Genomic DNA, 12,917 nt, shown 5'->3' with positions numbered 1-12,917 from the left:
AGGCTGTGACACTGTTTCGAACGGGGGCATTTCCCAGGGCAGGTGGGAGACGCTCCTCACTGGAGACCTGCTCTCTCAGCTCCAGCCTGGCTGCTGCCCCCGAATGGGAGAAGGGCCTCCCGCAAGGCCACCCGTTTGCACCTGTCTGTCTGGGTGACGGCAGTCTGACTCTGGCCGAGAGGAGACAGGGTGGAAAGACCCGTGGGAGCACTGAGCTTTGCTTGGTTGCTTGGAATACAGAGCCCGGCGTTAAGGGTCAGTGTGGCAGAGTGGCCTGGCCCAGGTGGCATGCATTGTGGCCGGCCTGGAGAAGACCCACTCCCTCCTCATTTTAAAGGAAATGTCTTGTATGTGTCTTTTAATATAGAGTCGAAGAAAGAGCAGCACATTCGCAAACAGATTTCTAAGCTATAGAGTACCCCCATTAAACCATGTTACCTGTTAACAATACTTCCTCGTGGTGCAGTATCAGTGAACAGCCTCCCTGTTCGTCTGAAGGTATCTAATGGGAAAAGAGTTGAGAGTGTTGCTGGGGGTGGGCTGGAGTCAAGAGCTCGAGAGTCTCAGTGCACCCCAGGACAGGGTGAGATAAGAGCACCTACTCAGTGCCCCTGGGGTTGGCCGCCACCTTATTTACAACATTGGTCGTCTCAGTCCCCTGCGGGAGTTCCTCATAAAAACACACCTTCAGCCACATGTTTCAAATTAGCCAGCAAATAGGGTTAGCTCTTGTCAGTGTTCCGATAGTATTTAGCTCAGTGGATGTTACTTTTAAAATTGCATCTCTGTTCCAGAGTAGGGGTGATATTTTCTATCCAGTTCATACCGTCTTAGAGAACATGTATGGAGGGAGAAGAGATTGCAGAGCCGGAAGGGGTAACTGATTAGGAACCCAGTGATTAGTGCGGGGTCTTTCGTTTTACTTTGGAGCTCTGTCGTCAGGGCGTGCTGTAGTGTGATTAAAGTGAAAACCATGCAGTGGCATGAAACTTGTAGGTGCACTTTTCAGCTGCATTGCTAGTTTCTTTGGAGACAAAAGTAATTAAATTATTTCCAGTTCTCTGGAGTGTTTTCCGAGAAGAAAGAGCTGAGGCAGCTGTACGGAAGCTTAATGGAAAAGAAAGTGAAAGAGCGCAGGGAGATGTGGAGATAACGGGGCTTTCCTGTGGGCACGGCGGGCACGGCAGCAGCAAAACTCGCTGTGGCCAAACAAAGGAGCTCAGTTCCCAGACAAGAGCTGTTTGCACAGGTATGTGCCTGTCTGAGGTTAAGGCCTGGGAGCCGGAGAGGGCAGGGAAAAGGTGAGTGAAGGCCTTGGCCCCTGCTCTGCCAGTGCAGGTGTCATGAAGCTGGTCCCACCACCTCTGTCCCTCCTTCCCCTTCCATCCGCTGCCGACCGCAGGTGAGTCTCGTGTTCCGTCCGCTCCAACTTTGAGGCCCCTGCCACGTGCAGCCGCCCCCCGGAAATCCCTCTCACTTATGTCGTGGGGAGGGGTGTTCATTTGAAACACGAAGTTCAGCCTTCTGTTGCTTGATGTTGAAATGGTTTATTAATTGAGAAATTCTTTGGTTGCTTTGGGAAAAAAAGATGTCAAGAATAAAGCAGGTGGGCCGACGGCTGGTGGTTCAAGGGGGCTTGTTCCTGTGGATGCAGATCTTGGCCTGGGGCCAGGGGGGGAGGGTTCGCTCCCCTCCTCGGAGAAGCCCCTCCCACCCCACAGATGCTGCTAGATGTTGCTTCCATTTAACTTTGAAAAATCCAGTCGTGGTAGCCGACTGTTTCAGAGGGAGACACTTAAAACCCAAGCAACGAGAACTCAGAAGCTGGATTGACACAGTTCATATAATTGGGTTTCTCTGAGGAGCTGACTTGGAAACTTAAGGGCTTCTCATGAGCTCTGTTGTGTTTGAGGTAGGGACACTCCAGGGTCAAACTCAGGGTCTCTGCCCGCTCACGGGTGTTTAGGTGGATGCTAACCCTCGACATCCCGGCCACTTGAGTTGGAAGGATCTGCTTAACGTGCATCCGGTGACCCTGCCTCCTGCTGGCCCAAGAAGGGGACCCCTCCCAGGCGGCCAGGGCCTTGCCACCATGCATGGGTGGAGGGAATGTAATCCCCATTGTGGATAACACCTTAATACGCTAAAAGAAGATTACTTATTTTTAAAACCTCCCTTCCATTTTGTTCTCGTCCATTTGACAAATGGGCATTATCATTCCCAGGGCGGCAGAGGCTGGCCCCGGAAGGGATTTGGCCCTCGTGGAGGTCCGCACTGACCCCACGGGCACAGCGGTGCTGTTTTGTTTGGCTGTATCAAAACGGTGAAGCAGGTTCCGATTGTCTTGTTAATGGACTTTTCCAGCTGAACACAGGGAAGGCCAAGAAAGGGCTTTTCTGCTGACTGGCTGTATTTAGAGGGCGGAGGGGCCGGGGGAGGCCTCGTGGGCGTCACTGGGAAACGATGTTTTGACCTGGAACTGTCCCATTTAGTGATGGTACTTACTTTAGTGATGTGGCTTTGAGTGTTAAGAGCTTTGGAGTCTTACATTCTAGAAGTTTTAAAGTCCTTTTATTTTATCTTATTTATTTATTTACTTTTAATCGAGTGCTTGGGTCCTCTGTGTGTCAGAGTAGGGTGGTGGGGAACTTCCTGTAGCGCTGGATACAAAGAGAAACCAAGCTCTTTCTTGCTCGAGTCAAGGCACCGATTAAGCTGTTTTCTTGGTAAAATTCTGATTAGCCTAGTATAGAAGGTTCTAGAGAAATAACAGAAGTAAGCCAAGTCATTGTCTTTTTTTTTTTTTTTTAAGCAGTAAAAGGCAGAGGATGCTGAGACAAAGGACAGAGAGTTTTCTTGGTGTCATGTCATCGGTGTGTATAACTCATCTGGCATCAAAATATGCTGCTCCAAAAAGGATTGTTTATAGATCATTTATTTTTAACATGAATAGAGGACATTTCTTATACAAACATTTTTTTGTTTTGACCCTTTGTGAACTCTGGAGATGACAGAAACATGTAACTAATCCATGTGAATTAATCTTTTGAAAGTGACGTCACAGGAATGGGTGAGAATAAGAGTTGTGCAGTTTTTATTCCAGATCTGTGGCATCGAGGTCTTTGACCGTGGGCTCTGGAAGTCGACCCCTGCCAGGGGCTCGTGTGCAGGTTCCGTCTTTGTCCCAGGGGCGGGGGTGGGGTAGGGGCGTGCGCCCAGAGCTGGGTGTAGGGCGTGGTTTAGGGGGGCAGCCAGTGGATGAAAAAGGAAAAGATGGTGTCCTGGCTCAGAACCGTGGGCAATAGCACACCCCGACAAAGGGATTATTTTGATAACCTTGGTATTTTAGACTCTGATGAATCCACCAGAGAATTAAAGAATTTTTCTCTTCCTTCCCAAGTGACTCCCTGCGGTGGGGGTCAGTGATTGTCTGGGGAATGCAGAGGTCAGTCTGGCCTTACCCTCAGCCTCCTCATGACGGGGCTGTGGCCGGACACACTGGCCGTCCATCTGCTGGACTCCCTCTGCCCGCCCCCTCCCAGCCTGCACACCTGGCACCTGCCCTTCGTTCTGTGTGGACAGAGCATAACTAGATTTGGGCAAGACAAAGTTTAGCTCCTCAGAAATCCATCAGAAAGCAAAGCTCTGGAGTATTGTCTCCAGTTTTAAAACTATTACATCATAGAAAAGATATGAATCTGAATGTTTGTCCAAGTTTGACATTCTGACTTCTTGCCCTTGCTAACGTGTAAAGCCCAGATTATTTCATTCAAAGAAGTAAAGATGCCTGTGTACGAGCCCCCCTGTCTCCTGTGTGTGGTCTCATCCTTTCCCTGTCTGTCCTGCAGGTGGTGGTCTGTCACGTGGTGGGCCAGGCCGCCCGGTTCTTGGTCAGCGCGGGGCCTGCCTCGGCCATGGGTGGGGGGCGCCGGCTGTACGACGTGCAGCTCACCCCCTTCCATTTACAGGTAAGGCGGGTGGATTCTGCAAGTCAGGGGCACAGAGTTCCCACGAACTCGAGGGTGAGCATGGTGTGAGCCACAGGGCTGCAAATATTCATGTTTTTATTAGTTACCATTCATGGCATAATTTTCAAACTGTAAGATTCCATATTGTATATGTAAGAAATAAAAGTGTGACCCCACCACACATTTTATATTGATATATGTGTGTGTATATATGTATATATATGTGTGTGTGTGTGTGTGTGTATATACATATATATAATAAATCCAGGTTGGCTTTTCAGGCATTCACACAAGCCAGGGGTGCTGCCGACTGGTGGAGTAACCTAAGTGGTGTCTGAGACGAGGAGAGTGGGTCTCCTTCCAGCTCAGCACTAGACTTAGCAGCCTGCAACTTGGAAAAACAGCTGGGGCATTCCTCCTTTTGGTTTTGGAAAAAGTTAACCTTAAAAGAACCCCTTATTATTTTTATAAGTTAAAAAATTTATCATTCCATTATTTTTTGATAACAGACATATATATAATTTTATAGAGAGAGACTCACAGACCAGTGATAATCAGGGTAGACTTCAGGGTGCTTTTGGCTGCCTGATCAGCAGGTAGCCATGCATCTCTCACGTGAAGCAAAACGGTCACCGTAGCTCCCATTTAGCCAGTGTTTAAAACTTGCAAATTTCTGGGCCCGTTTTAAGGGTCACTGCCAATTCAACCCCACATTTCATCTCCTCTGTCCTCAAACTTGGCTCCTGCTTTTAGGGGTGAGCCCAAGTCATATGGAATTCTCAATACAGAGGAAGGTGACATTCCATATGCTTTTCTTACAAGGACACAGCTTTGCATAACCAGGACCAACAAGATTTTCTGGCTATCTAAGTGGATTTTTTCTGAGATCTACCCCCAGCCCTCACCCCACCCCACTAACACTCCCCTTTAGAGAACTGAGGAGGTTCAGAGCTGACATCACCGACTTGTGAGGCGTTAACCCTCCCCTGCACCCCCAAATTCTTTGGACACTGTGGTAGGAAATAACCTTTGGGGTCTGGGTCTTGTTTCTGCCGCATCTGATGCACGTGTCAGAACCCATGAGCCCAGTGAGGGTCGCAGACACAAACGGAAGCAATGTGGTGTCTGAGGTTGCATTTATTGTATCAAAGCGTTGATGCCGCTGTAAGCAGCTCCTGGCGGAGGGACACACTGTACCTTTGATCTCCTAACACGGTCTGACACTGGTGTGTGGATCACTTCTCCGGGCAGAGGCAGCTGCTGAGGCTGGTAAATAATTGATGATGTTCTGCAGACCAAAGGCACAGACAGGTGCCGCAGCCGGCACCTCCACCCAGTCATCTGTGGCAACGCAGTTAAAGTGCACGTTTTCTAGAATTACCTGAAATTACAGGGCAGGGGAAGGCATGGTGGAAGTGATTGTGAAGCAGAAGTCAGCATTTTTCTCTTACGCCGCTTCTAGCATGAGGCAGGCGTCCCGGGTACTGAGATAGTCTAGAGCATTCTTTCCTTCCCAAACGAAATTTGAGGGACAGGGTGGAGGGGGAGGGAGGGAGATGGGATGGAAGGATTTTTGCTTTAGAAAGTGTGTCTGGCAGAAAAATAAAGGATGCTCTATTAGTTTGCTATGGCTGCTGAAACAAATGACCATAAACTTAGCTCAAAACCGTGCAGGTTTAAGATGTTATTGTTAAGGAGGTCAGACGTGTGGTGCCAGCTCAAGTCAGGGTGTTAGGACCGTCCCCTTTGTGGAAGTCGCAGGGCGGAGTCTGTGTCCCTGCCCATTTGGGGTTGCTGGTGGGATTCAGTTTGGCTGGGGGTGGGATTGAGCTCCCATTTCCTCGCTGGCTGTTGGTGGGGGACACGTTCAGCCCCGGGAGGCACCTCACTCCCCCACCTTCAAACCTAGCAGCCACCAGTCGAGTCCCCAAGTCACATGGCCCTGACCACTCTTCTGCCTTGCTCTCCTACTTTTAAGGACCCGTGTGATTCCGTGAGGCTCACAGAAAGGGCCCAGGATCACCTCCCCATCTCGAGACCCTCACCCTGATGGCACCTGCCAAGGCCCCTTTGCCATGTCAGGTCACGTAGTCACAGGTTCCAGGGAGTAGGGCGTGGACATCTTTGGGGCCATATTCTGCCTCCCACAGATGGGTAGCTTTGGGTGGGGTGTTCTTAGAGACTGCAGCCCACTCAGAGGGTGCTGTGGTGCCGGGCTAGAGACGGTAAGGTAAGGGTGGGCGTGGGGGCTGGGGAGTCCGTGCCCAGGATTAGGGGCAAAGCACCCTGGCCCTTCTCTCACTCCTCTCTCCTTCCTGCCTTGGTGAAACTCCGAGAAGGAGAAATGCAAAGCACAGCAAACTACTTATTTTAGAGAAACTGTAGAGTTTTAATGACATCTGGCCTTCAGCCACCAATGCTGAGCTTCCTCTCTGAGCAGTAGGTTGAGGCTGAGGAAGGTGCTGGAAGAGGGAGGGTGGAGAGGGCTTGGGGTCCTCCTTTCCACTGTGAAAGCATGTAGTATGCCAAGGGGAAACCTAAGCAGTTGTCTGTGGAAATAAATGAATAAATGAGCATGTACACATATACACGTGTGCACACACACACATGCACACGAGCAGACATGCACTCAAACACGCACACAGACATGCCCACACGTGAACACGTGCATACGCTCACACGCGCACACACTACACACTCGCCCACACGCACACGCAGGCGTACACGCACACAAATGCACATCAAGGCTCTGGTGGCTGGAGCAGCTCTCTAGTAACCTTTTTTTCCCTTAACAGCTGGAGCTCCACCTGCAAGAAAAGAGAGAGGACATCCAGGTTAGGTGGTCCTTCATCAGCGTGCCGGAAATGGCCATTAAGGTCCAGCCCAAAGCACAGGGGGAGGTCAGTGCGTAAGTTTGCATGGTTTTCCATCGCTGTGCGTGAGTGCGCGTGCGCCGGGCAGCCTGTTGGGGAGCTGAGGCTCTGCGCATCCCCAATGTGGCAGCCTCCTCCCGTCCCCAGCCTCCCTCCCCATCCCCAGCCGCCCTCCCCAGGCTGACTTGGGTCTCCTGGGTCGTGAAATGGGCCTCTTGGCCTGACAGGGCACTGTGGGGTGGGGCTTTGATGGACTTAATCAGGCTCTGAACCTGGGCTGCCTCTGGCCTCGCCGGGCCACTTTTCAAACTCATGAAGCTTCCCCCACCCCAGTGCGATTTAATCAGCTGGAAATTTTTTAGCACTGGTGTGCAGCCAAGGGGAATGAAACCGTGGGTCTGCTTGGCGCCCACCGTGCCTGACTGTCACATCCTCTCTCCACGGCGAGGGCATTTTATTCAAAACTCAGGCGAGGCCGAGTCCAAAGGCTGACTCCCAAGGGCAGGGCCTCCTTTCTTTCCAAGGGTTTTTTCAAGGATGCATCTAAAATCTGGGGTAATTTCCTTCCTGTTTTGCATGGTTTTAGGTGTTTGAGGAGGTGAGCTTGGGAGCAGGAAGGGGGCATGTGACGATGATTTGACGACTTTCTCCTCTCCGCAGGACCAGGTGGCTGAGACAGGTGCGATATCCGACACCCTCAAGGACATCCTAAAGCGTGCGGTTGGCTCCGCCTCCGCGTCAGTGGTTCTGAGCGCCAGGCCTGTGAACGTAACGGAAGTTCAGGTGAGCCCGGTTGAGGGGTCTGCTGCTTCTGAACCCTGCTAGGGGTCATGGCCACCTCTCTGGGAGGATCTGTGTGCACTTCCAGTGTTTCAGTGGGAGAGCTGAGATTGCACAGATGCTGATACATGCTGACCAGGGTCTTGGGATAAAGCTTCAGGTTTAGACTTGGGGTTCCAGAGCTTCACCAGGTGGAAGGAAGAGGCTGCGGGGCCACTCGGCAGAGTCCCACCCTGACCAGGCCCTGGTTCTCTGCTTTTCATGAGCCCAGACTTGACTTTTCATGGTCTACTCAGAGCCTGGGACCTCACCCTCCAGGACCGAGGTACCTGGGACATGATATTAGCTACGAGAACACTGCCCCAGGCTTGAGCAGAGGAAGGGGCAGTGGATGGGCTGAGATGACTGAGTCCCGGCTGGGGCCAGACTGCTGCCCGGCCTGGGCTGGCCCTCGGTAGCATCTGAAGCTTTATGTCCCTTGGGTGGTGAGGAGCAGAGGAGGCTGCTCTCGCCTGTGCGGCCCCTTTTCCCCACTGCCTGCCTCCCTCCTCATCCTCGCCCGTCTGCACCACCCAGTGAGGGTGCTGCTTCTCTGGTTAAATTCCTGTCCAGAGCTTTTGTCCTGGTGAGCAACACATCACCAGCCCTCTGCTCAGTCACACGCTGGTCCTTTCATCGTGACTATGTGAGACAGGCACTCACAGTCCCTGAAGTTTGAAAAAAAAAATTATTGGCACTGATTTTTACGTAGCATGATTTATTATGTAGTTCTTGGTGAGGCCAGTTTGAAAATATAACGTTCGATGTGGTTTGTGTGGTGCAGACTCTTGGTCTCTGGCCTCATCAGGGCAGGCGTCACCGGCTGTCAGGAGTTTGGGTCTGGGGACTTTGGTTCTCTGGACACATGTCAGCTCATCACTGTTTTGTGCTGAGCTCTGGCACTGGGGGTCACAAGAGTATAGGAAGCCACCTTCGCCCTCCTGGCGCGTACAGCGCAGCAGAGTGGGCAGTGGGGCCACAGGTGGCAGCCGCAGGGGTTGGGGGGGGGGGCTGGCATGTGTCCCGCAGGCCCCCCGGGGCTCAAGGCCAGGACGGGGCTCAGCCGCCCCAAAGAGAGGGGGAGGCTGTGCTTCCTGGGCGGTGAGAGCAGAGTCTCAGCTCTGTCCCTTTTAATAATTCTGTCACAGTGGTTTCTTTCAGATGGGAGTTGACTGTTCTGAATATGGCAATAAATTTTTAATGTCAAAATTGAGAAATGTCATAAACTGGTAGTATGTATCTAGAATCCATGGATTTAAAAAATAAAAGGACCAAAACTACCATAAATCCAGTAATGCTTTTAAAGACATTTGTAGAGTTTATTCATCAACATAGCATATGTGTAGTATTATATTGATCAGGGTTTTCCAGAGAAACAGAACCAATATGTGTGTGTGTGTATAAATAAATTTATTATAAGGAATTGACTCCAAGGCCGGAGAGCTGCAGTAGACAAGCTGGAGACCCAGGAGGCCTGTGCTTTAATCCGAGTTGGAATTTGAAGGCCTGAGACCCAGAAGAGCCCATAGCGTGAGTCCCAGTCCCAGGCCGGCAGGCTCAAGACCCAGGAGGCCTCAGTGTTGCAGTGCGAGGCGGGAGGCAGGGAAGGACCCGCGTCCCCGCTCGAGGCAGAGGCGGGAGCTCTCCCCCCTTATTCGCACGAGGGTCGGCATTTTGTTCCATTCACGCCTTCGGCTAATTGCATGAGGCCCCCCCCCAGCAGGGAGGAAAGTCTGCTCTACTCAGTCTACTGAGTGCGGTGTTAATCTCACCCCGAACACCCTCCCAGAAACATCCAGAATCATGGTTGACCAAATCGCTGGGCACCCACGGCCCAGCCAAGCTGACACATAAAATTAGCCATCACACGTATAGAACTGAAAAAATGTGTCATGTGGATCTCTGTGTCCACAGTGCTTACGTGCCTGGATTTTAGGACTTCTGCAGTGACCCCCGGCACTCTCAGCTCACTTTGGGGAAGCGCCTGTTTCCGAAGTGTTTCCCAGACAGGGACTTAAGAACACGAGTGTCACGTGAGGTGTTCATGAGTGTTCCCCCCAAGGAGCGCTCAGCTCAGGCCAGTGGCCGGGGCCTCTGCCTGGAGGGGTCTCACCGCAGAGGCCCGTGCTGTCTCTGAGGGGCCCTTCTGGGTTCCCCCACACTTGCAGTGAAAGACACTCCTCTTACAAGACGCTCGCAGCAGTGAGTGAAGGTGGGACCTGTTTGGAAAACTCTGGTTTGAAGATGGGCTTCTTCAAATTTGGGGGTGCTCTCTGGTGCCTGATGGGGGACATGTTGAGATGGCAGCTGGTGCCGGCTGTGCCTGCCTCTGTTCCCTCATTTGTGCGAGGCCAGGTGATGCTTAGACATTCCTCACATGGACATCGGACTCTGCCTGGAGGTGGGAGACAGGTGCGGGCTGGTGGCCCTGGCCGGTTCTGCCTGGCCGTGTCCTGCTCCGTCTAGTGGTTAGGGGGCACCTGCAGCCTGGAGAGGACGTCGTCATGCTCTTAGCACCTGCCCTGGGTCAGACAGTGTGTGCCCATGGCAAACCGAGCCCCCATTCTCCACCCACGGGGAGTTCTGGGGACCTGCTCTGTGGCTGAATGCCTTGCTACTTGCATTGCTTTTTTTCCGGTAGGAAAGGCCCCCAGGCAGTGGGTTGGTGAGGCCTCATCGGCTCGCTCCCTTCCCAGAAGGAGAAGTTGTTTGAGAGCAGACCCCAGGGCTCAGGCCCCTGCGAGGGTTTTATGTAGACCCCCTCCCCTCTCCGTAACAGGAGTCGGCAGCTGCCTCCTTGGTCCTTGGTCTCCCCATAGCCAGTACTTTCCATTTCCTTTCCTGCAGAGTCTACAGCGTGCTGCATCTACTGCTCAGGAATCCTGCCCTCCTAAGCCTCCGAGGGCTCACGAACTAAAACTGCTGGTGAAGAACATCCGTGCCTCGCTGCTAGACGATCCTGGTGCTTCAGGTGGGTGGCGGCAGGAGCCTGGCCCGTCTGTGCAGAAGGGGCTGTCCCTGCACCCGGGTGAGTGGACGGCTGCCTGTGGCTCTAAGTGGCCTTGGCTTCTCCTGTGGCAGCCTCCTGGGGGTCCGCAGCAGAGCCCTGCCTTTGTTTGGGAAGAGCGCTGGAAGAATCTAACGGTAGAACAAGATGGTTAAAAATCCACCCCTCCTTTTGCATGTGGGGAGGCAGCAGGAAGAAAGGATTATGATTGGTTTGTCCTCTGTCTTTGGTCTAGAACATTACTGTCTTTCTTTTCCTTTTCCTTTTTTTTTTTATTTTGATGATTAAACCATAAACACACATTAAGTTCCCAGACCAATATGCAGCTGCTGCTTTCCTGGAAGTGGGGGGCCGGGCAGATGGCTGATGGGGTGTCGGAGGCCTTCCGGCTCACTGGGGACCCTGGAGCTGGGAGATGATGGCCACTGTCCGAGCCAAGACTGGAGCAGCGCAGAGCAGACAACCCTTTCCGGGTGGTTCTGCATCGTGGCCGAGGCCTTAGACACAGAATCGCCAGAGATTCTGGGCTTTTACTTAAAGGACACATCTTTACACTGTGACTCCAGTTTGCTAAGAGTAGGAAGTTCTTTTCTATCGTCTGAGAATGTTAGAGGAGACTTACCTTTATTTGCAAGGGGTTTCTTCCAGTTCCAAAAACACAGACAGGCCACATCTAATGCCTGAGACCTTTGCCATGTTATGGATGATTTTTTTGGTAAAAGCGCTGAAATGCTGCCCTTTGAGCCTGTACTGCCCAGAGGCTGAGAGCGGCTCCCCGGACTCCTTTGGCCAGGGCGGGGGTCCCAGCCCCAGCACGTACCTGCCGTGAGACAGGGCCCTGTTCCTGCCTCTGCAAGGATGTCCCCCCTGCTGGGTCCAAGTCTCCCCTTGCAGGGTGATTGTGAAAGTTAAGTAGGAGAATGTGTGTCGGGCACTTAACGCCGCCTGCGACACAGTAAAGGGGAAACACATGCTTTGATCATGGATTACACGGTATACCAGGGACCTCGTACCACAGGGCGAAGCCTTTCCTCAAAGCAGACATAGCTGTTCTCCAGTGAAATGTCCCGTTATCTGGATCAGATACCCCCAAAAGGCCTTTGATTTGAGCTACGTCAGGTATAACACCTGCCTGTCGTAAGTAGGGAAGTGGGTTCTCTGTGAGGTAGCTCCAAATTTAGGAGTCATCCCAAAGGTAAGTTGAGGCTTTGACAGCTGTTACCTTGCCTCACAGTGGGGCCGGTCTCTGCATATAATAGTGCCACCTCCGGCGAGGGTCCCCACCTGGGAGGCTGCACCTGTGGCCAGGACTGTTGGGGGAAATAGGGCACTTGGGGTCAGTTCAGGGCAGTTGATGTCAAGTGCAGGAAAAAATTCCTTAACCCCAGGGAAGCCAGTGTTTTAAGAGTTGGTAGATGGCAAATGAAAGAAAGAATGTATTTTCAGGAGTGGGTAAGCCAAGACTTTAGTCATTTAATTTAGCCTTTCTTTTATATGCAAACAGTGTCTTAGTGCAATTAAAAAATAAAAATAAAAGCCAACACGATGTCATTTTGTTTGATCGTAGGTGACACTAACACAGTGTGCATAGCTCAGCTGAACGATCCTGTTCAGAGGTTCTCCAGCACCCTAGCGAAAAACACTACCAACCTCACCTGGGAAGAAGAATTCACCTTGTGAGTACAGCCGGGGTTAGCGTAGGCATGGTTTTCCACAGCTGTGTCTATTCACGACTGCCAGATCCTGAAATCATTTCGTAGCACTGTTTATGTCAAGAAAAGAATAAATAAATAAAAACTAAAATGTATCTTAAGCATCTTAAAGGTGGCTTTACGTCACACGTGGATTTCTTTTTAAAGGCAGCTCCCTGGCACTCGTTTTCTTGTCATGCCCTGTGTGACAAGAGAGAACTGTCGCTGGGTTTCCCACTCACCTTAGAAACACATCCCACCCAGAGCAGAATAGAAGGAAACTTCTGACTGACACCAAAAGCTGACAGAATAGAAAAAGGGAAAAGTTTAGACCCCTTATAAATAACGATGTAAGAATCATAAATAAAATATTATCAAATAGTATCTAGCAGCACAATAAAAATAAAACCAGTTGATTTGAGACCAACCTGAGCAAGAACAAGACCCCATTTCTATGAAAAATAGAAAAATCAGCTGGGCGTGGTGATGCACACCCATAGTCCCAGCTACTCGGGAGGCTGAGGCAGGAGGATCGCTTGAGCCCAGGAGTGTGAGGTTG

At 51.5% G+C, this 12,917-nt stretch overlaps 1 protein-coding gene across 1 annotated transcript in view; it reads left to right on the top strand.

The window, feature by feature from the left end:
• C2CD2 (C2 calcium dependent domain containing 2) overlaps window positions 1–12,917 on the top strand; it is a 53,063-nt gene that overhangs the window by 20,033 nt on the left and 20,113 nt on the right. Inside the window, exons 4-8 of the mRNA XM_045526560.1 lie at window positions 3,849–3,968; window positions 6,764–6,868; window positions 7,502–7,624; window positions 10,508–10,631; window positions 12,235–12,343. Of these exons, the coding sequence (XP_045382516.1) occupies window positions 3,849–3,968; window positions 6,764–6,868; window positions 7,502–7,624; window positions 10,508–10,631; window positions 12,235–12,343 (581 nt within the window). The remainder of the gene's footprint in view (window positions 1–3,848; window positions 3,969–6,763; window positions 6,869–7,501; window positions 7,625–10,507; window positions 10,632–12,234; window positions 12,344–12,917) is intronic.

Source organism: Lemur catta, chromosome 1, assembly GCF_020740605.2.
Source record: "Lemur catta isolate mLemCat1 chromosome 1, mLemCat1.pri, whole genome shotgun sequence".
Taxonomy (NCBI): Eukaryota; Metazoa; Chordata; class Mammalia; order Primates; family Lemuridae; genus Lemur; species Lemur catta.
This window is presented reverse-complemented; position numbering and strand designations above follow the sequence as displayed.